The sequence below is a fragment of the Schistocerca gregaria genome, chromosome 1 (assembly GCF_023897955.1).
Source record: "Schistocerca gregaria isolate iqSchGreg1 chromosome 1, iqSchGreg1.2, whole genome shotgun sequence".
Taxonomy (NCBI): Eukaryota; Metazoa; Arthropoda; class Insecta; order Orthoptera; family Acrididae; genus Schistocerca; species Schistocerca gregaria.
This window is the reverse complement of record NC_064920.1, coordinates 420329392-420354140: the sequence shown is the minus strand read 5'-3', so window position 1 is coordinate 420354140 and position 24749 is coordinate 420329392. Positions and strand designations below refer to the sequence as shown.

The window sequence follows — 24749 nt, the reverse complement described above, 5'->3', positions numbered from 1 at the left end:
ATTACTGCAAACATACATTGTGGTTCAGGCTGTTCCCTCAATGATAGGATTCTCTCTTCACTGCAGCCACTTTGCTGCAAAGTGTAGGGCATTGTCAGACATTGAACTGTGCTATCTTTATGTAGAATTTTTCTAAGCTCTCCTTCATTATCACTTAAAAGAAGGTTAGCACAATGCCTGGGGTAGCTTTGCTTCAGCTGTAAAATGCCTCAGTTATGGAGATTCTCATATGTACTTATGATGAACTAGATATCTCAAAATTTTGTATAATCATCTTCAAAAAGTATAACAGTGTTCAGACGCTGTACCTTGAAACAGATGACAATCACTTGCATGAATCAAAACTCTTGATTTGAGTGCTTTTTCTCTCCTGGCTAAAGCAAGTTTGCTAACTTTTCTGTAAACACGAACTTTACACAATTCAAGAATCCAGACCACATTGACCCTTCAACTCTTTGTGGATAATGTCTTTCATATGACCTTTATTCAGGTACCCAAATCTTTCATGATACAGGTGAAATAAATTTTTCTTGATTGAGTGCATTTACTGCAAAAGGAAACTGGTTTAAAAATTCTCAGGTGTAATTTGAATAAAATTCCAAACTATCTGTATTTTTATCCTGTGCAGCAAGAACAGAAAATGAATAATTTCAAATTTTTGGTACGTACCGTACATCTTCCATTTCCGGTTTCTGCCAATTTCATTCTACTGTTCCTCCAATGTCCATAGATGCTCTCCTATTCACTTCAACAGTAGGCCCATCTTCAGTGGTAAGAGTATGTGCTGACTGAAATGCTTCAGATTGTGTGAATTCTTTTTGTAATTTAATTGGTTATTTTTGAAACCCTGTAAGCTACATAATGTAAATTTGTGAGAAAAGACAAAAAACTAATTGCTGGGTAAACTAGTAACTCTTTGTAAACTGCTTTGCCTCTGAGGATTAATGCTTAGGAAACATCATGATATGATAGGAACTTAAGCTGCTTATTACATTTTTGTGTTGATACCTTAACAACTGTTATTATACTCCCCAAACAGCAAAACTCATCTGCTACTTTAACCGTATATAGGTTTTTAAGAATAAATAATCAATATTTTAATCAAAATTTTATTATTGTCATGGTTGTTGTTGTTGTTGTTGTTGCTGTTGTTGTGGTCTTCAGTCCAGAGACTGGTTTGATGCAACACTCTATGCTACTCCATCCTGAGCAAGCCTCTTCATTTCCAAGTACCTATTGCAACCTACATCTTTCTGAATCTGCTTAGTGTATTCATCTCTTGGTCTCCCTCTACAATTCTTACCCTTCCACACTGCCCTTGAATACTAAATTGGTGATCCCTTGATGCCTCAGAACATGTCCTACAAACTGATCCCTCCTTGTAGTAAAGTTGTGCCACAAATTCCTCCCCAGTTACATTCAGTACCTCTTCATTAGTTACATGATCTACCCATCTAGTCTTCAGCATTCTTGTGTAATACCAAATTTCGAAATTTTCTATTCCCTTGTTGTTTAAAGTATTTTTCGTCCCTGTTTCACTTCCACACATGGCTACACTCCATAAAGTGCTTCCTCAGACTTAAATCTATACTTAATGTTAACATATTTCTCTTCTTCAGAAAAACCTTCCTTGCCATTGCCAGTCTGCAATTTATATCCTCTCTACTTCAACTATCATCAGTTATCATGCTCCCCAAACAGCAAAACTCATCTGCTACTTTAACTGTCTCATTTCTGATCTAAGTCTCTTAGCACCACCTGATTTAATTCGACTACATTCAATTATCCTTGTTTTGCTTTTATTGATGATCATCTTATACCCTCCTTTAAAGACACTGTCCATTCCGTTCAACTGCTCTTATAGGTCCTTTGCTGTCTCTGACAAAATTACAGTGTCATCAGCAAACCTCAGAGCCTTTATTTCTTCTCCATGGATTTTAATTCCTACTCCAGATTTTTCTTTTGTTCCCTTTACTGCTTGCTCAACATACAGATTGAATAACATCGGGGATAGACTATAACCCTGTCTCACTCCTTTTCCAACCACTGCTTACTTTTCGTGCCTACCGACTCTTATAACTGCCATCTGGTTTCTGTACAAATTGTAAGTAGCGCTTCACTCCGTGTATTTTACCTGTGCCACCTTCAGAATTTGGAAGGGAGTATTCCAGTCAACATTGCCAAAAACTTTCTATAAATCTACAAATGCTAGCAACTTAAGTTTGCCTTTCCTTAATGTATCTTCTAAGATAAGTCATAGGGTCAGTATTGCCTCCTACCAGTTTTCCATTAGTCTGTAAAGAATTCGTGTTAGTAATTTGTGACCGTGACTTACTACACTGATAGTTCGGTAATTTTCACACTTGTCAACACCTGCTTTCTTTGGGATTGGAATTACTGCATTCTTCTTGAGGTCTGAGGGTATTTCACCTGTCTCATACTTCTTACTTACCAGATGGTAGAGTTTTCTTATGGCTAGCTCTCCCAAGCCTATCATTAGTTCTAATGGAATGTTGTCTACTCCCGGGGCCTTGTTTCGACTCAGGTCTTACAGTGCTCTGTCAAACTCTTCACACAGTATCGTATCTCCCACTTCATCTTCATCTACTACGTCGTCTTCGATTTCCGCAATATTAATCTCGAGCACATCACTCTTGTATAGACCCTCTATGTAGTAATCCATCTTTCTACCTTCTCTTCTTTGCTTAGAACTGGTTTTCAATCTGAGCTCTTGATATTCTTACAAGTGGTCTCTTTTTTCCAAAGGTATCTTTCTATTTTCCCGTAGGCATTATATACCTTACCCCTAGTGTTATCTGCCTCTACATCCTTAGATCTGTCCTCTAGCCATCCTTGCTTAGCCATTTTGCACTTCCTGTTGATATCATTTCTGAGATGTTTGTCTTCCTTTTTGCCTTCTTCCTTTGTCTTATAGAAAGAAAACAAAATTGGACCTTTTTAGTTTTCACAACATGTCCTGGAATTGCATGTGAGGGCCTCCCTAAACATCTTTCATCAACAGATTTGCCATCATGCAAAAGACTAAAGAAAGAGTAACTCAATCTTCATTAATCCCATTTAAGATACAAAACACTTTCTTACAATCAATATGCCTCCAATTTTTGGTTGTTATACCATAAATGAAAGGTTCTTTCCCTACAGTTGTTGGATTTTTTAAAAGAGGCCGCCTTTCTTTGTATGGCAACAAGCGTGTTGAGAGACTGTAAATAAGCAACATGTTGGTTGCTCGTGGAAAACTGTAATCCTCCTATGAATTCATCCTTGGTATAACTAAACTTAATTACACCATAGATTACATTGAATATGAAAGAGGTTATCTTTCACAAATTCCAACATTTCAAATAAAAATGTTGGAGTAAGTTAATACTTCCAATTAAATCGCATATCATTAATAAGAAAGTAATAGGCCAAGTAGAAAACTTGCTTGCAAGGAACATTACAATTTTGTGGATGCAGTTCTTTATTATTGTATTATTGTAACGTACTTACGGAGTTTGCTTCATTCTTGCATTTTTTATTATGTTGCACATTTGTTTTTCTAACCCCCCCCCCCCCACCTTTTTTTTTCCCACACTACCATCATTGTTGTCTGAAGAAGAAATGCTTGCGCAGCCTAAACAATCTGAAATCTCTCTTGACAAACTAAAAGCAATGTGCTTGCCGCAATTTTTGAAATTTGTGTTACCAGCAGCTGATACTGACAGTACACTCTTGTGTTAAAACACTGTTATGGTGAGAAACCCTGCAAGTTAGGGATTTATGAAGTTTCAAAAACAATGCAAATACACTCCAAGACAAAAGAAAAACAACACGCCACAAAGGAATTATCCAAATTGAATAGAAATTCAACGAATGATGTACATGCAAAGACTAACGAATGACTACAATTCCACAAAAATCGGATTATTAATTCAACAGAAAGAGCATTACAAACTGAGCTAGTCAGTAATGTGTTGCTTTACCTCTGGCCCTTATGTAAGCAATTATTCAGATTGGCATTGATCGATAGAGTTGTTGGACATCATCCTGAGAGACATTGTGTCAAATTCTGTCCAGTTGGCATATTAGATTGTCAGAATCCCCAGATGCTGGAGGACCCCTCCCAAAATGCTCCAAATCTTCTGAATTAGGGGAAGATCCATTGACCTTGCTGTCGAACGAAGGGTTTTGGCAAGCATGAAGACAAGCAATAGAAACTCTTGCCATGTGTGGATGGGCATTATCTTGCTGCAATATAATTCCAGGGTAAGGGCAACAAAGCTGGGCGTAGAATACCATTGATGTACTGCTGTTCTGTAAGGGTGGCACAAATGACAACCATAGGGTTCCTGCTAAGAAAAGGAATGGCATTCAGGACCATTGCTCCTGATTGTTGGGTCATATATGGTGGGTGGCAGACAGGTTGGTGTCCCACCGCTGTCCATGACATCTCCAGATACGTCTTTGCTGGTCATCGGGGCTCAGTTGAAAGTGGGACTCGTCACTGAGGACAAGTATACTTCAGTCAATTGTATTACAGACTGCAGATGTGGCTGGAGATGTCCTGGACAGCAGTGGGATAACAACCTGCCTGTCGTTTGCCATACAGCCTGACAACCAGGAATGATGGTCTAGGGTGCCATTTCTTTCCATAGCAGGACCTCTTTGGTTGTCATCTGCTGCACCCTTGCAGCACAACAGTATGTTGACAGTATTCTATGCCCCATTTTGTTGCCCTTCATTCTGAGCTTATATTTCAACAATTCAATCCCCAACTACAAATAGCAAGAGTTTCTGCTTCATGTCTTTGTGCTTGCGAAACCCTACCTAAGCCAGCAAGTCACCAGATCTCTCCCTAATTTAGAATATTCGGGGCATTTTAAGCAGTGCCCTCCATCTGTCTGGGAATTTTGATGATCTAATGCACCTATTGGAAAAAATTTGGCACAATATCCCTCAGAAGGGCATCGAAAAACTTTGTCAATCAGTGCCAACCCAAATAACTGCTTGCATAAGAGTTAGTGGTTGACCAATGCATTCCTGACATGCTGATTTTGTGAAGTTCTTTCTTTTGAATAAACCATACAGTTTTTCTGAAATTATAATCGTCTGTTTGTACATGTACATCCTATCTACCAATTCCTGTCTCATTCGGATCATTCCTTCATGTTACATATCTTTTTTAGAATATGTTAACAGCCCCCTCGTGGCCGCAGTGTACAGCGCACTTAACTGGTTTTTAACATATAATGACATCTCTACCCTTCAAATTTAATTATGCCACATAATGAAATGAATTTGTCAAGAAGAGTGACGTAAGAGGTTTTAAAACCAAGCATTTCAATTGGTAACATGCCTTGTTGCACCATTATCCCACATACATAAGTTTTTATTTGAGTCAAGACTAAAACACATCTGATATTGTAGTAAACTCTATTCCTTATGTGAATCTTAGTCAGCTTGAGAATTACAGTTTGCCTGTGATTTTGGTAGCTTTCCATCTGCTATCTACTTTTGACATTGTTTGATCAGATGACTTGATTTTTTTGCGGTAATGACAGATTGTTTTTGTCTTTTATTTGAAGCATGTATAATATTTCTTCTTTTCTTTTGAACCTAAAGTAGGTGTGTCTTGATTCGTATTTTGTTTTTCTTTATTTGATAAAAACTTTTTACCAGCACACAGTTGTGCTGTCAAATAATCAGCTGTTCTATCACTTTCAGACGTAATCGTCCAGGCATTGTTGTTTATTTCATGCTTCAAATCATTCCATAAAGTTTTCAGTTTAGACATCTTGATCAACAGTATCATCACTTTTAATTTTTCCTAAAATGAAAGAATTGCAAACTAAGATCATAAGTATTGTTATGGCTTTTGTGGCCACTTGTTGACAAACTGCCTATTGGCTTCTGTCTCTGGTTCTTCAGCCGACGTTCATCAAATGATTTTTCTGACGTTTCGCCAGCACGAGTGGCTGGCATTGTCAAAGCTTCACCCTCCATTCCACCAGCAATGGAGGGTGAAGCTTTGACAATGCTAGCCACTCGTGCTGGCGAAATGTCAGAAAAATCATTAGATGAACATCGGCTGAAGAACCCGAGACAGAAGCCAATAGTCAGTTTGTTAAGATCATAAGCTTTATCATCAGAAATACCATCAAATAATCTATAAAATTCCGTGGAAACTTCCTGGAGAGAAGCAAATCACATCACCTTTTCTGAATTTTATTCGCAGTCAGAACTAATAATGTGTTGCTGTTATCTAGGGCAGACATTTATAAACCTACGTTATATGCCTTCCTTTTTTTTTATCATCTTTTTTTCCCCCTGCATGTGCATTTTCTGCGACTGGATTTGGTTTCACTAATCTACCTTCAGCAACATCCAGTGCTCTTGAAATACGTTTCTTTTGTCATCGATCTTTTGACAGGTGTTGATGTGGTCTGCTACGAATTCCTCTCCTGTGCCTGCCTTGTAACCTACGTCCTCAATTACTTGCTGAATGTATTCCAATTTCTGTCTTCCTCTGCAGTTTTTGCCTTCTACAACTCCCTCTAGTACCACGGAAGTCATTCACTTATGTCTTGACAGATATCCCATCATCCTGCCCCTTCTCCTTGTCAGTGTTTTCTCCATATTTCTTTCCTCTCCTATTCCGTGCAGAACCTCCTCATTCACTACCTAATCAGGCCACCTAATTTTCAGCATTCATCTGTAGCACCACATCTGAAATGCTTCTAATTCTTCAGTTATGCTTTTCCCACAGTCCGTGTTTCAGTACCATACAATGCTGTGCTCAAAGTGTACATTTGCAGAAATTTCTTCCTGAAGTTAAGGCCTATGTTTGATGCTAGTATATTTCTCTTGGCCAGGAATGCCCTTTTTGCAGTGATAGCCTGTTTTGATGCCCTCTTTGCCCTGTCCGTCGGTGATTATTGTGCTCCCTAGGTGGTAGAATTTGTTAACTTCATCTGCCTCGTGACCATCAGTCCTGATGTTAAGTTTCTCGCTGTTATAATTTTTGCTATTTGTCATCACTTTCAACTGTCTTCAATTTACTCTCAGTCCATATTCTGTACTTATTAGATTGTTCTTTACACTCGGAACATCCTGTAATTATTCTTCGCTTTCACTCAGAATAGCAATGCCATCAGTGAATCGTATCATTGATATTGTTTCATCTTAAATTTTAATTTCGCTACTGAACCTTTGTTTTATTTCCATAATTGCTTCTTCGATGTACAGATTGAACAGTAGGGGCGAATGATTAAATCCCTGTCTTACGCCCATTTTAGTCCGAGCTCTTGGTTCTTGGTTGTCCACTCTTATTATTCTCTCTTGGCTCTTGTATGTTTTGTATATTACCTGTCCCTTCCTATAACTTACCCCCTTTTTTCTCAGAATTTCAAACTTCTTACACCAATTTACATTGTCAAACATTTTTTCCGGGTCAACAAATCATATGAAAGTGTCTTGATACTTCTTTAGTCTTGCTTCCATTATCAACCGCGTCAGACTCGCATGTCTTGGGTCTTCACCTTTTCTAAAGTCAAACTGATCATTGTCTAACATATCCTCAATTTTCTTTTCCATTCTTTGGTATATTGATCTTGTCAGCAACTTGGATGCTTGAGCTGTTAAGCTGATTATGTGATGATTCCTGCACTTTTCAGCTTTTGCAGTCTTCGCAATTGTGTGAATGATATTTTTCCAAAAGTCACAGGGTATGTAGCCAGACTCATATATTCTATACACCAATGTGAATACTCATTTTGTTGCCACTTCTCCCAATGATTTTAGAAATTCTGATGGAATGTTATCTATCCCTTCTGCCTTATTTGATCCTAAGTCCTCCAAAGCTCTTTTAAATTCTTATTCTAATACCGGGTCCCCAATCTCTTCTAAATCAACTCTTGTTTCTTCTTCTATCATATCGGACACATCTTCCCCCTCATATAGGCCTTCAATGCACTCTTCCCAACTATTCGCTGACTCATCTGGCTTTAACAGCAGAACTCCTGTAGCACTCTTAATGTTACCATTCTAGCTTTCAGTTTTATTCTAGATTGTTTTGACTTTCCTATAAGTTGAGTCAGTCCTTCCGACAATCATTTCTTATTCGATTTCTGCACATTTTTCATGGAGCCATTGTGTCTTAACATTCCTGCACTTCCTATTTACTTCATACCTCAGCAACTTGTATTTCTGTACGCTCGAATTTCCTTGAATAAATTTGTAATTCCTTCTTTCATCAACCAGCTGAAATTTCTCTTCTGTTACCCTTGGTTTCTTTCCAGTTACCTTCTTTGTACTGGTGTTTTTCTTTCCAACTTCTGGGGCTGCCCTTTTTAAAGATGTCCATTCCTCTCCAACTGTACTGCATACTGAGGAATTCCTCATTGCTGTATCTTTAGTCTGCAAGCATATCTCATCATTCCTCAGGTACTCCGTATGCCACTTCTTTGCATATTGATCCATCATACTCTTCATCATTACTACATTGTGATAGAAGTATATATGCTCCTGGGCACACCTTACAATCCAGTATCTGTGTCTGACCCTCATGTAATCTACGGTAACTGAAATCTTCCCATATCACCCAGCCTTTTCTAAGTATACGCCCTCTTGTGATTATTGAACAGAGTATTCTTTCTTAAATGATGTTCTTACAGAACTCAATTAGTCTTTCTCCTCTCTCATTCCTTGTCCCAGGCCCACATTCTCTTGTGAACTACTTCTTCTCCTTCTCCTTCCCCTGCAACTGCATTCCAGTCCCTCCATGACTATTAAATTTTCATCTCCCTTTACATATTGTTTACCCTTTCAGTATCCTCATATATTTTCTCTATCTCTTCATCTTCATCTTTAGCTTGTAATGTCAGCATGTATACCAGAAATATCATTCACTGTGTTGGTTTGCTGTCGATTCTGATAACAACAACCCTATTGCTGAACTGTTCACAGTTATGCAATCTCTGCTCTACATTCCTATTCATAGTGAATTGTACTCCCATTATACCATTTTTGCTGCTGTTGATGGGGGGAGAACTTATCATTTCATTGATTATTGAATCTTTTTTTCGTGGTCACCTCCCCCTTGGCAGTTTAAGCGGCGGCGGCGGTGGTGGTGGTGGAGGAGGAGGAGGAGGATGAGGATTACTTCTGTGGTGCATAGTGTACATTTTTTGCAAGTGGAATGGATTGTAAAAACTATTTGGTTGAAGTCTTCCAGCCATTATTTGGTTGCATCCTTTATGAAATTCACTATTTCTGAATGAACTGGGATCATCTGCATTAACATTGGTATTCAACTGCCATTTCTCTTCTTTTAAATGGTTTAAATTTTGTTTGTGTTTGTTTGTGTTTGTTTGTGTGTGTGTGTGTGTGTTTGTTTGTGTGTGTGTGTGTGTGTGTGTGTGTGTGTGTGTGTGTGTGTGTGTTTTCTTTATCTTAATAACATATATTCCAGTTACACACATTCCATTTGAGAGAAGCAGTGTTCAGTCCATCACTAGACCACGTGGTAAGTTGTTTAGGTTTTCCATAAATGACTTCAGTCGCATATTTGTGTATCTCAAAGTAGGCTGCTGAATATTAAACCATAAAAAAGACCATATTTGTGAGAATGATACTATGCAAGATCAGTAGATGGATATTCATTATTATTGAGTTATAATGAATTGCTATGTACTTAACGGTAGATAAATTTGCTTTACATTTTCTGGTTTCATATTACAACAGGTCAGTTTGGATCCTCCAATAAAGCAGGGTCAGACAAGGTACCACTACCTTGTTTTTCAATTTGGTCAAGAAGAGGACATTACTGTTGAACTACCTATATCAGAGTAAGTTTTGCATGTGCTGCTCTTGTAACTTTGCACTACATTATAAAAGCAGTAGTGTTTTTGTATGTCATGTCCAGTCAATTTGTTATTTTGTGTGACAATTCCCAAATCCTTACACTGTTGTTGGGCAGGAAAAAACAGGGAATTTAAAGTGCCTGAACAAAATACACTAAGAAAAATGATTTTTTTAAAAAATGTATGAGAAAATACCAAAGAAAATAAAACAAAATTGTTGGAGACAATTGTTAAAAGTGGAAAAGAAATGAGGACAGTGGATCAATTTTTAAATTAAGAAAAAAAGTCAAATGGAGTAAGAAAAAATCTGTAGCATCTCACTGAGAATTATGAAAGAACCGATTTACAAATTTGACAAGTATATTATGCACTATATCAAAAACATAGTTTAAAGTAGCTATAAAGGATCAGAACTTTGAGTGCATCCATTTAGAAAGATCTATTAGCCAAAGAGAGTTGAAACTTTAAGTGAAAGTGAATACAGTTGTAAAACTGCCATAACAACACAGTCACACATTGCAACTGTATTACATTTTTGTGTGATGGCTGTTCAATAAAGAATGATCATAAGTTTTTTAAGTTTGTAATTAGAGGCAGCTGTTTGTAATGAAAATTTTTGCCTGGTTTCATCATTTTTAAAAAGTTGTATCAGTGTATTTTTAACTTTTTGTATATAATTTTGTCAATGTTGTTAAATTTTATTCCCAGTTTCAACAATAAAAGCTAAAGCAAAAATCATTGATAGCATATTTGCAGTGAAACATCTTTTATTTCTGTATAAATTTAAAAAGCATGAAAATTATAAATCTGATGAAAACACATACATCAAAGCGTGAATGTTTGGCAAACATGTATACTGCCACTGTAAATAATCTACAAATTAGTCTGAGAAAGACACGATACCATATCTTCCATATCACTGGGAGTCAGAGCTGTTCTCCTGTCACAGTAGATTGCAATATGTTGAAAATGACCTCTCACCATCAACATATTATGACTGGAATCCACAAAGTCTTAACTGCAGCTCCCGCGAAGTGCTCATACTCTGATTTCCAGGAAGGAAGAATAGCGATTGCATCAACATCTTTACCTTTTCTACAAGAACAACCAACTAAATCTCTTAATGCTGTCTATGTTACATGACATTCTGATGTTGAAAGTTCTTGTAGAGTGGGAATTTACATCATTAGCTGAGAACTGTCTAATAGCCTTTCATTATGTTCCTTGAATCAAACAGTTTACTGATAGAAGAAATGACAGTCTTTCCTGTGTCACACTCCATTAAGAGGTTCAGTTTCATTAGGCTTGCTCTGTCTGCAGATTAGAACAGGAATGTTAATTGTACTTGTGTTTGCTTCAGCAGTTTGACGTATATCCGAGGTTGTGTTGTGGATGGGAATGCTTCCTCTATAATTTTTAATCTCTTGAATGGTCACTAAGCTTAGATTGTAGACCATGAATTAATGATACGTGGAGCTCTCTAATGTCAGCAGCAAATTGCAAAATTTTGAGCACTGCTCAACAATAAAAACAGCTAGGCTTTCAATAGAGTTCAAGGCTGTAAAATAGTTCACAACAACACACATCTTCAACAGTTTCAACAAATGCTCCAAGGTGTTTGAACTTTCACCGACTGTTGAAGACAGGACTTGTTTAAATATTTCCCCTTTGCAAGGACAATAAACACAAATTACATAAAAACATTAGCGGCACATACACTGACAAATCAAAACATTTGGATCATTACCGCCCTTGAGACCGAATGCCACACAGTGGCATTGTGTGTATGTGATGTGGTAAACGAAAGTTTATAAGTGGAGAAGAGGTAAAGGGGGAGAAATTGTAATGGTGATATGAGCTACAAATAAGTAAAGCCACTAATGTAAGCAATTATGACAGATGGCAGATTTTTATGGCAAGGTACCTGGGACCAAGCACCTCGGGTATGGCCAAACTGGCTGACGGTCATATGCTACTGTTGTGTGCATATTTATGGTGATGGCATCTTCCAACAGGATAAAAGTTTGTCACAAAGCCAGAATCATGTTACAGTGGGTTAAAAAGCATGATAATGAACTCATGTTGCTATCTCGCACACCAAATTTGCATAGTACAAAAGTGATGAACTCCATCTGGGACACTACCAGATGCCAGTCCCATGCTCACAGACCACCAATATGTAATTTATAGGCATTACATGACCTGTGTATAGATATCTGGTGTCTCGTAGCTCCAAAACCTACCTAGCAGTTGTCGAATTTGTGCCATACAGAATCATTCATGTATGGAGTTGCAAAGGTGGCCCAGTATGCTATTAAGCAGGTGGTCAAAAAGTGTTGGCGTGTACATGTCTTTTATTCTGTTTTCTAAGAAAATAAATTCTTTTTCAAATTTTGTTACAGAGAGGAACTGCAAGAAAAATATGAAGGAAAATTAAGTAAGGAAATGACTGGACCAACATATGAAATTTTGGGAAAAGTTATGAAAGCCATTGTAAACAGAAAAATTACAACACCAGGAAATTTTGTTGGGTAAGTTGCAAAATTTGCACTATGAACTTGTTTTAATATCTTCTTATGTTAACAGTTACTTTGAAGTATAAAATGTGTAGAAATATTACAATACGTTGTTGCTGTGCGTTAAATACTTCAAAAATATAATTTTGTTTGCAGGCACTCTGGTACACCAGCTATATCTTGTTCATACAAGGCAGCTGCTGGATACCTCTACCCATTGGAAAGGGGATTTATTTATGTTCATAAGCCTCCTGTGCATATTAGATTTGAAGAAATAGTCAGTGTTAATTTTGCAAGAAGTGGTGGTGGTACAAGGTAAATAATATTCAGTAGATTTTCATGTATAACACTGAACATGTTTATCATAATAGGAACTAGTAGAGGATTCTTTCTGCACCTTGTTCAGTTTTCATCCACGTATGTATGCACAGTCACATAGGATAATTCTTGTTGAAGACCATGCATTTTACATTGTACCGACATATCAAACAAGATCACTAAAGAACCTCACCTCAGATTTTTAATTCAACAGTAGACTGGCAAGTTGTAATGACATACTTGCTGCATACTCTGGTAATTGGTACATGTTATTTGTCGTAACTAAGGTGTTAAGGTCTGAAGGTGAATGTTTAGCAATCTAAATTGGTCATCAGCATTATATCTTATGATCAAGACAAATAAACTCTATATTTGTATTCAGGGCTGTTAAAGATGATTGGATGAACAATAAAAGACAAAGTGAGGAAAAAAGATGTAAGGTGCATTTGCTAACTTTAATAGAATTACGAAGATCAAGTTTTCAGTTTGCCTTAAACATGAAGTTTATGGTCAGTGAATACTAAAGGTTTTGATTTATGGCCGTGAGAAATGGACTTTCACTGTGAAACCTATTTAGAAAGTGAAAGTTGTCAGTGGATAGTAGAGATATGCATTTAGGAAACTGCTGAGAGGGGCAGGTAAACAAGCAATGTGGATCAAAGAATAGACTTGTGTGGAAGATGATGTTATGGCTGTAATGAATATGAAATGGACCAAGGAAATTGAGTGGTAGATGGGCCATGGAAGTTGTTTACTGGTTTCCAAGACCTGCAGAGATGCCAAGTTTTTGAAGAAGCTATTGGTAATGGGAACAAGAAAATTGTGGTGTGGGGTTTGGGGGCCCTCCACTGGAATTCTTTCAAAAACTGACAATAAAAATATCGATTTGAAACCTAAATGTAATGCTTGTATAGTAAAAACTTAGGCCTTTCACCCCTAGTAAGAAAGACAAGTAAGGGTGCTGGAAATTTAAAAATTAGATGTCCAAGCTATGTTTTTCAAAAGATAAAATTTAAATGTTATTTTAAAGCAAAATATTAGTGGAGTGTGAAATAAGATCAATTTTTCAAAGGACAGAAAGTCAAAAACATTGCATGGTTGATGAGACCGATTAAAGGAACTTTGAAAGAAATAAACATTGAACTTAAATCATTACTCTTGCATTAATAACTTATATCTTCAGAACTGCTAACAACACAAAGAAATTTCAGCCTGTGTTAAAAAGTGTAACAAGCAAACCAAACAAAAGTATACAGTGACACTTCAAAAACAGCCATGTTAACGAAAAAGCCAGTCATTGTGGAAGCATTCTCACATGAGAATGCAATGCAGTTCCTCGAGGGAATGTTCTTTCCTGTTAATTCTGTATTTAAAAAACTAAAAACACGCACGCCTTCTGATGACTCAGTGCTTCTACTCTTTCAGTGAGGATCTTTTTTATTTACATTGGTAAACTCTTCAACTGACCTTTTGCATGTAATATTTGAGTTTTCTGTTTTAATGGTTTAGTACCAGCTACACTAATTCACAATTGTATTTTACAGGTCATTTGATTTTGAAATTGAAACTAAATCCAGTGTTGTCCATACATTTAGTAGTATTGAGAAAGATGAATATGGAAAATTATTTGATTTTATAACAGCAAAGAAATTGCGAGTGAAGAACAGAGGAAAATCGGTAAGGCACTTCTGTCATTTTTCTTGTAAGCTGCTGTCCCTGCCGCCTTGTTTCTGTCTCGAAGAAAACCCTGGAGAGAGAGGAAAAAAAACTGTTGCCATATTTATTCAGTTTTGATGACTGCTTTTCTCCTTCCATAAATATTCATAGTGTATTAGGTTTTTTCTGTTTTATTTCCAATTCATACCCTCCATCATTATAGCATACATTCAGAAAAGGTTACTGTTAATAGTTCATTTAGGTTGTTGTTGTTGTTGTTTTTCAGCAAGCCAGCTTGAAGGAGCAATTAGTATAAATATGCCTACTAAAGATTATTACTACGTCTTCTCCTCCTCCTCCTCCTCCTGCTCCTCCTCCTTCTTTTTTTTTTGTGTTTTTAGACTTCTTACTGATGTAATGGAGCACACCACTATTCCTCTCCTGTGCAGCCCTGTTGTCTCAGAGTACCACTTACGACTGATGCTTGCAATTGTTTGTTGGATATATTGCCATCTCTGTTTTCCCCTGCAGATTTTGCCCTCTAGATCTCCCTTCAGTACAATGGAAGTTATACCTTGATACAGGTTAACACTTGTCCTATCATTTTGAAATTTGGTTCCAAGGTGCATACATCCTTCCTCTGTAATGGTGCAATGTAAACGTGGCACTTTGTGACCACACCCTTGGGCTCAGTAATGCTTCGCACAACAAGATGTTGTCACAAGCAAAAAAAGGCCAGAGCTCAGAAATGCCAGTCAGGTGTAAAGAAGGTTAATGATATCACATTGGCACCAAATTTCACCACAGTTCTGCCCTATGCCACCATGGAAGTGTCACATGATGGGAAGGTTGTCAGCTCACAACCCCGTAACCACATCTGACCCATTCTCTTGACTCCTATATGATGGTGTGAGAACCGCATTACCCATTGTTGAAATCGTGCAGTTTTCTTATGGGTGGAAAACAGGCTCAGACTCGACACAAAGAAGCCTCAGGAAGTGGCATAAAGGGCTTCAATGAAACCACTGCTTTCATTGGGGCATTCATTTGCAAACATTTTGCAGTGAATTAAAAAGTGTTAACACTGTGATGGGCAACAGAACGACATTCTCGGCAACCATTGACACTGCTGGCATCCCACAGATGATTTCCTCTTTAAGGAGATTATGGGACTATATCTCATTTGAACTTGGTCAGGCTTCTTTGGAATGTAGCACTGCCACAATTTTCCCTCTGGTTGGAGTGACTAGGAAACGTTCAAAACCATTTGATGAGTTTGAAAGTGAAATGTATTTCCAGATTTGAATATAAACCACTTGTGATCTGAAGCAGCAAATAGTATTTATGGTTTCTCACACCTGCTGTTCTGTACTCTCCTGTGATGTGGTCACGGGAAGGTGCAACTGTGGCATGTAAGATGGAGGGTTCCTGTAAGACCCTCCAACCCCCAGTTTGGCAACACCCTCTGTGCCACACCTGCATATTCATTGAGCACTTTAAAAAATACAACAGTACAGTGAGAACCCTTGACTGATTCCTAAGCACCTGCATGTATGAAACTCCTTCAAAACTCTCATATTCTGCATGTCCCCTAGTAGGCGCTAGAGCTGCAGTATAGCACCACTCAGGTGTAGGGAGTTGAAGGGGTGCCTGCTCTCAGGTGCCCAGGAATTGTCAAGGGTTCTCTCTGTAGAGGTACATATTTAAAGTGCTCACCAAGGTGCGTGGGTGGCACTGAGGTTGTTGCTGAACTGGGGGTTCTTAGAGAGACTTTGTGCCATGCATATGTCAGTGTTGCACCCTCTGTGATTATGCTGCGGCAGGGCTGAAAAAGCATGAACACCCCTTTTGCTTTGGATCAAATTTGTCAAAAGGTTTTGAATGATCCCTAGAGGTTTCATCCTGTGTACCAAGAGTAAAAATTTTTGAATACACTACACCCCAAAGAAGTCAGGTCATGTTCAAAATGGATTGCAGCCCCATAGTGTCCTTAAGTACCTTTGGCCAAATTTCACTCTACAGTGTAACAATGAGGCAGATGACAGGACTTAAAAAAAAACCCTTCTTTTGTGCAGTATAATAATTACTAAATTGATTCTATCAGAAAGGAGGAAATTGTCTTTTTTCCCTTGTGGCTTTGCCATGGGCTTAAGAGTTTATCTATTGCCATTAACCTTTAGCCATATGTAAATACAAAGAAAAATGTACATTTTGAAATTATCATTTTCATGTATAATACTGCAGCTTTGTTCGTCAGAAATACCACAACCCTTTATTGGATCTACATTTAAGGTCAATTTATTACCACCACATTGTTATTCCGTTTATACAAGTGACAAATGGTAAATGACAAAGAGACTTCTGCCACTGTTTTGTTACTAGTCCTCCAAGTAGGTGCTGTTGTAAGACACTGGATGCAGGTTTTGGAGGAGAGCAGTTCAGATTCCCACCCAGCCATCCAGATTTATGTCTTTCATGGCTTCCTTAAACTGCTTAATGCAAATGCCAGGATGGTCCCTTCAAAAAGGCACACCTAATTTCCTTCCCTTATCTAAGACTGTCTGTAATGACCTCATTGACAGGATGATATACTGTGGGAAAACAGTGGCATATTAGGTGAATTTAATACTGAATACCGCTATCATGTTTCACGGTCCTTCTTATAACAATATTAAATATATGTACGTGGCAGAACATTATGACCACTGACCTACTGTTACATAACCCCCTCCTACTGATGAGCGATGTCACCAGATGAGGAATGGCTACTAGTCACATGCATGCTGTCTGTGTGTAGAATGGGGAAAGTGTGCAATCCACTTGAATTTTACTGAGGGTGGATTGAGATGGTCTGAAGACATGGCAAGAGCACTTTGAAAGTTAACGACTTGTCAGGTGTCCAAGGAGAGCTGTGGTGAGTGTCTTCAACACATGGCAAAATCAAGGTGAAACTATGTCCAGGTGTCATGGGGTGGGGTGGCGACCCATCATTATAGATGTTGGACATTATAAGCCAGACAGGCAGTGAATTGTGGCAGAACTAACATCAGACTTTAATGCCGTGCAACATAAAAATGTTTCCGAATACATAGTGCTCCGAACACTCCTACAGATGGGCCTCCGCAACCATTGATCCATGAATGTTGCCACGACATCGGCAACTACAACTGAAACAGGCACATGACCATCAGCACTGGATGCTCACACAGTGGCAGAGCATTGTGTGATCTGATTAATCCCAATACCTTCTCCAGCATGCCAATGGGAGGGTGTGAATCGATCATCTTCCAGGGGAACAGCTTCTTGACACCTGCACTGTGGGATGGAGACAAACTGGTGACAGCTCCATTATGCTCTGGGGGAACATTCACATGGGAATCCATGGGTCCAGTGGAGCTCTTGCAAGGCACTATGATAGAAAGGAGTATCATAAACTGGGTGCAGACCATGTTCACCCCTTTGTGACAGTCGTGTTCCCTGATGGCAGTGGGATTTTTCAACACGATAATGCGCCATGCCACAAGATGAGGTGTGTGATGGAGCAGTTCAAGAAACACAGAGGCGAGTTACAAATGATGTGCTGGCTGCCCGAATTGCCAGATGTGAACCCAGTTGAATATACCTGGGATGTAACTCAACATGACGTCAGAGCTTATTGTCCCCCTGGAATTTAAAGGCATTAGGCGAGTTGCGTGTGCAGATTTGATGTTGTCTCCCTCCAGTGACCTACCAAGGCCTGATTATTTCCATGCTACGACATGTCACCACTGTTATCCATGTCAAAGGCGGACTACTGGCTATTAGGTGGTCAAAATGTTCTGGTGTGGAAGCAGTATATACAGATTATGATTACCTACCTAATAACTGGTATGTCTGCCTTTGGCACAGATAACAGTGGCAATTCATCATGGCAATGAAGCAATAAGGATTTGGTAATTCGCTGGAGGTAGTTGGCACCACATCTATATATACAAGTAACTTAACACCCATAAATGCCAGGGAGGGTGAGGGGGGCGAAGAGTTCTGATGCCACGTTCAGTCACATACCTGATGTGTTCTATTGGGTTCAGATCTGGCGGCTAGGGGGGCCAGCACATCAATTGGAACTTGCCACTGTGTTCCTCGAACCACTCCATCACACTTCTGACCTTGTGACTGCCTTTGGGAAACATGATTGTCAAGAATGGGTGTACATGGTCTACAACCAGTGTATGATACTCCTTGTCCCATGGTGCTTTGCACTAGCTCCACTTGACCCATGGATGCCATATGAATGTTCCCCAGAACATAATGGAGTGACTGCCAGTTTGTCTCTGTCCAGCAGTACAGGTGTCAAGGAGCTGTTCCCTTGGAAGGTGATAGTCACACTCTCCCAGGTCACAGTGAAGAACGTATGAAGATTAACCAAGACTGTCAACATTCAGTGCTGATGGTCATGTGCCCATTTGTTTTAGTGGCTGATGTCATATTGTTAACATTGCCACGTGCATGGGCCTTCTGCTGTGAAGGCCCATTGTTAGGAGTGTCTAGTACGCTGTGTGTTCAGATACACTTGTACTCTGCCCAGCATTAAAGTTTGATGTTATTTCTGCCACAGTTTGCCGCCTGCCTTGTATTACCAGTCTGCCCAGACTGTGGCATCCAACATCTGTAATGAGGGATGGCCGCCCAACCCCACAATGTCTGGACATGATTTCACCTTGGTTTTACCATGTGTGAAAGACACTCACCTTTACACTCTTTGAACATCTGACGAGTCATGTAGTTTCCAAAATGCTCATGCTGAGCCTCCAGGCCATCACAATCTGCCCTCAGTCAAACTGAAATTACATCCCTTCCCCATTCTACACATGAACAACATCCTCATTGATACTACATGCACCGTGCAAGTGTATGACTAATAGTCATTCTTCGCCCAGTGATGCTTCTATTGCTTGGATAGGTTTATAACGATAGTAGGTCAGTGGCTGATCAGTGTTGATATTTTGGTAACAGGCATTATTGTCAATTGTTTTGCAGGCAGTATTGTTGGTCAGTACCCATACCAGCAAGCAAAATATTTAGTGTTGCTGGGACATGCAAATAAAAGTACGTACACTATCCTATCTTTTGGAACTGTAAGTTGGTTCATCTGAGAGTAAAGAGGTGGATAGGTTGGGGAAGTTTAAAAAGGAAGAGCAGGTCACTCAGACTCCAGGACACAGAGTGACTGACCTTTTGTAGGAATGAAGGGCAGTCAGTTATTGTTATTTTCTTCTGGGTGGCCCTACTGGGTTCTTGTAGAACAGAGCAATTCAGTTTTTAAAGTTATTCCTCGTGATGATATTATTTGCTTTCTCTCAGGATGGGCTCATTTTCTGTTGTTAGATTAAGTTTCCCCCCCCCCCCCCCAATCCCATCAAGAATATTTCCCTCAAAGTTTTTGTGTAACGCATCCTGTTGTGTTACTGCTGGTTCTTTCAGATTTTCTTTTACTGCATCAATCCTTTTTACTAATTAAATGTTAACATTAGTGCAACTGTTACAGAATCCACAATCTGTGTGGTTAATCTGGTTGGCTCCATCATTACCTTTTTGTTCAGATTTCTTCAGTATCTCTCTTTCTCTTAAGAGTAAGTGTCTCCGTTTGGTATACTATGAGACAGTCATGTAAATTTCAATCTAATTTTAAATGCATTGCAGGACAAACTTTCATATGCAGAAGACTTTGGTGATTCAGATCAGGAAGATGAACCAGATGCATACCTGGCACGTGTTAAAGCTGAAGCTGAGGAACGAGATGATGAGGGAGGTGGCGAGTCAGATGAATCCTCAACAGATGAAGATTTTAAGCCAAATGAAGTTGAAAGTGATGTTGCAGAAGAGTAAGTCACCTTTTTTTTTTTTACATTTGGAACAGTACCTAAATTTAGTGATTGCATTACTGTAGCTCATAATTATTTTGTTTTCTTACTGTAGTAAAGTTGTCGAGGCAAACACTTTTTGTACTGTCTAATGTACTAGGGCATACTGCAGTATGTTTCAAATGAATTTGTTGGCAACTGGTGGACCTAGGGAGAAACTGTTAAAGGTCAGCAGTGTGAAACTGCACTTTTTTTTTAAATAAAGGATAAACTAGACCTTACAGAGTTGCCATTGTGTGACATATGCTGACAGTAAAAAACATTAAGTTTTTTTAAGCAGAGTATGAACATTTCCTGGGTAATTACCTTTCTTGACTTGCATGCTTTTTCAATAAAGTTTAATTTACACATCTATTTATATCTTTCTGTGTTGATGCACAGTTTCATTCAGATAGTTCCATATCTTCACCAATTTCTTTCCTTAAACTGCTGCCTTACTTATCCTTGCCGCTCTGAATTAACTAAACTGAATAGCTTCTAAATTGATTAATGGCTTTTTCTTGTGAATGACGATTGGGTCTGTCCTTATTTAGGATAAGAGATGTTACCATACCCTAGGTTTCTCTTTTTGTGCTTTGGGAACAAGCAAGGGTTTCTGGTGTGTGCAAGCAGTATCCTATTATAATATTGTGGCCTTTATTAAATCCTCAAATTGTGTTGCTCTAGCTTTTGACAACTACTGTTTAGCTTTCAACAGTAAACATTTTGTAGAATATTTTCAGCCACTCAGCTTTTCAACTAGTATATTGTAGATGAAAGCTTTAATTAATAAATTATGCAATGTCAAAAGGGGTTGGAAGGGTTATAGAAAAGTGCATTGTATCTGTAAGGGAACACACACAAAAGATGCTAAATCTACTAATTCCAGAGTATTGCTCCAGCACAAGTATTAATGACTGCATACATCGAAGTAAGTTCATTGACATGCACCATAACAGGTTGGTACACACAGAACGAAAGTGTAACAGATATGCTTAGGGAATCTAGATGTACTGGCAGTAAGTTTTTATATCCATGAACATGTATGTGCTGTTCAGCTATTTCTGCAGTATTAAATGATTGCTGTAATGTTTATAAACAGGAAATGTTGACTGTCCTCAAGTGAAACTGCACTGTAGTTGTTTATGAATTCATAAATGACTAACAAAGAGATAGAGGGGCTGGCCAGTACTTACCTCAGCTCAGTACAGCCGATAGAAACACAAAAAAACAACCGAAAATTTAAGTTCCTAGCTTTCGGAATAAATGTTCCTTCATCAGGGAGGAGAGAGGGGAAAGAAAGGGAAGAAGGGAAAGTGGATTTAGTTACTCACAACCCAGGTTATGAAGCAACAGGGAAAGGAAAACAGGGAAGGTAGCAAGGATGGAGGCATGGTCCACTTTCCCTTCTTCCCTTTCTTTCCCCTCTCTCCTCCCTGATGAAGGAACATTTATTCCGAAAGCTAGGAACTTAAATTTTCGGTTGTTTTTGTGTTTCTATCGGCTGTACTGAGCTGAGGTAAGTACTGGCCAGCCCCTCTATCTCTTTTTTAGTAATTGTTTCACATCTTTATATGAGATTTTCCATTAATTAGTTAAATTCATAAATTAACATTCTAAAAATGTTTGTACGGAAATAAGCTGAAATTTGTTTCACAGGTATGATAGTAATCCTAGCCCATCTGATTCAGAAGAGGACTCTGATGAAGCGTCAGACAAGGAGAAAAAGAAGGAGAAAAAGGAAGAAAAAGAAAAGAAGGAAAAGCCTCCCAAGAAAGCTAAGACTGTTGTACGTCTTTCTTTCTTTATCTTTTTATATGTGTGACACAGTTGTTATTCTTAGAGCAATTTTTTTACAGATATATTAATACTGTTTGAATGATGCCAACTTTTTGATTGTTGTAGTCTGAAAAACCAAGAAAGAAAAGAGAAAAGAAAGAGAAAGATGAAAATAAGCCCAAGCGTCCTGCAACTGCATTCATGATGTGGTTAAATGCTTCACGTGAGAAGATTAAGGCCGACAATCCGGGTATTGCAGTGACAGAAATTGCAAAGAAAGGTGGAGAAATGTGGAGGGAGTTAAAGGATAAATCAGTAAGTATGAAAGACAGCAGACTTGGGCTGATTGTATGAAGCGGTTTGCCTAAGATTAACGCAGTAAATGACATCAGATCAGACTGAACATGGAAATCTGTATTGTAGAAACTCTGATCGCAGATTATATCAACTTGAATTAGGATCATGTTTGACCGAAGAAAATTCATGAACAGGGTAAAGTTCAGCTGCAATCGTCAGTTCATATCCAAATGATATTCCAAAACAAAACCATCGTTTTGTGCAAATAAAAGTTAAAGAGAAGTAATTAATAAAGAAGTTATTATCACAAAAATTATTAAGTAATTATGTGAACACACCACACTCTTACATCTGAAGCTTGGATTGCCCCCCCTCCCCATTAAGGTTAGATAATTATCAGCTATGTAAGTAATCTAACCTTGAGTGCAGATATTATGTTTTACTTAGAAAATTGCATGTCACTTTTTTTGTACAGAGAAATAAATTGTGAAGTTCGTGACATGAATTACACCTGCTACTTGTCAACACAGGAGAAGCAGAGTATCAGATGCCTCCATGTCAAACCTATTGCAGTAGTTCTGCTGGAGAGACAGGTGGCTAGCTGATATTACATGTAACTGTGATGCATTCTAAAGGTTGTAAATAAACAAAACATCTCGGTGCAAACAGAAATAATTAAAACATTTTCTTACACTGCAGTTACATCTTGTGACCTAACACAAAACAGGTTTTGATTAAAGCCGAGTATCCAATGTAGGATATTGTAAATATTAATGTGTTCAATGCTACAATATTCTTTTTTGACTAAATATTAAATGCTGTTAAAGAAAGTACATTTCTCTAGGGAAAAAATGGTAGCTATGTCAATAGCTCAACAGATCAAAATGTTTTGAGCATTTATCACATAAAAATATATGTGCCTTTTTGCATGCCACCATTTGAAAAACACCTTGTTTAGATATTTTGAACTGTTTGTGAAGTATGAGGGTGTTGTGACCACATGATTCATGTTTTGCGTCGAAAGAACACTGAATGCAACTTCCTCAACCCTCCCGTGGATATAAAAACCAGTGTCTTGAGAACAATGATGTATATAGCTCTGCTCTCAACTTTAAATACAATTTCAATATGTTAGCTACATTTCATACAGTGCAATCAGTGATGTAAAATGAACCATGTGGAAAGTCTAGCAATGTGTGTTTTTTTTTCCTCTCTCTGCAAAAATCTTAAATTATTTTGAAATGCTTTATTTCGTTGGATGCAGCTCAGTAACTGAGACAAAATATTGAAAGGAAATTCAGTCATTTATTGAGCGAAGACATGAAACTGTAAAATGTGAACGAATCAAATTTTGTTGTCAAATAGTTTTCTTAATATTAGATGATAAATATTTCATTAGCTGCATCACTAATATTTTGTGAATAGAATGAACAAACGTGGAAAATATATAAAATTTGTTTTGCCACGTGAGTGAGGACAAACAAAGCCGCAGTTCTTTGAAATGGCCTTTGTTTTGCTGTAAGATAATTTCACTATTGAAAAGGAGCAGTATCATTTTCCCACTGGTGAACTGAATGTGTCACCAATTTAACGGTTTCTAGACGTTATTTGCCTTTCCCCACCCAATTCAGTGATTAAAAAATCTGCTGACTTTTAATTTCTACCTTTCATGGGGATTCAAAGCCGTTTGACCTATGCTTGATAATGCTACAGGTAGAACTGACAAAGCACTTGGCATAGAAATAGAACCGAACATACAGTAACTATATTTTAATGTTAGGGAAAGAATTTCGGTGCAGTCAAAAAAAGTTAATTTTGTTTTCCAATCACTATAGCACAGAGTTTGGGCACTAGTAATCGAAGGCCATGAGTGTAAACAAACGATAACTGTGATCACCAGCCCCTCTTCCCCAGGACAGCAGCCTACAGCAGAACTGACACATTGTCAGAGGGCTCACAGATATCTTCTGGTGTTGTAAGCGTCATAATCAAAATCCAGGATGGACCAGGATTACTCGCTTCACTTATCTTCAAAATAAGAAAATAAAACAATTAGCAATGCACAACACGCAGCATTCACGGGCAACTACCACACAATTATTGCTTCTTGAGGTTAGCAGAGTATTGTTCAGGCCTGACCTGTACTGGTATTCGATGCAAAAACAGTTCAAAAAATCCGTCACCTAAATTCCCACCTTAAAAGTGTCCGCATTACACCAGCTTTTGAGCTTTAGCTGACAAACGAGCATAGGTGTTTATTTTTTATAAAATGCTAGGTCCTCCTCACGGCATTTTTTTAGACAAACTATGTAATCGTCCACAATTTGCATGAAATTGAATTACTGAGTGCATTGATACGACATAACATTCATACACTTTTTATTTTGCAAACAGGTTCTTATGCAATTTACCTTACCCAATTGGGCTTCACCAGATGATGT

General features: G+C 38.2%; 1 protein-coding gene across 1 annotated transcript in view; it reads left to right on the top strand.

The window, feature by feature from the left end:
- Positions 1 to 24749, top strand: part of LOC126350318 (FACT complex subunit Ssrp1) — a 90235-nt gene that overhangs the window by 57195 nt on the left and 8291 nt on the right. Inside the window, exons 7-13 of the mRNA XM_050002505.1 lie at positions 9742 to 9845; positions 12263 to 12391; positions 12533 to 12691; positions 14239 to 14371; positions 20033 to 20214; positions 21892 to 22021; positions 22138 to 22326. Coding sequence (XP_049858462.1) covers positions 9742 to 9845; positions 12263 to 12391; positions 12533 to 12691; positions 14239 to 14371; positions 20033 to 20214; positions 21892 to 22021; positions 22138 to 22326 — 1026 coding nt within the window. The remainder of the gene's footprint in view (positions 1 to 9741; positions 9846 to 12262; positions 12392 to 12532; positions 12692 to 14238; positions 14372 to 20032; positions 20215 to 21891; positions 22022 to 22137; positions 22327 to 24749) is intronic.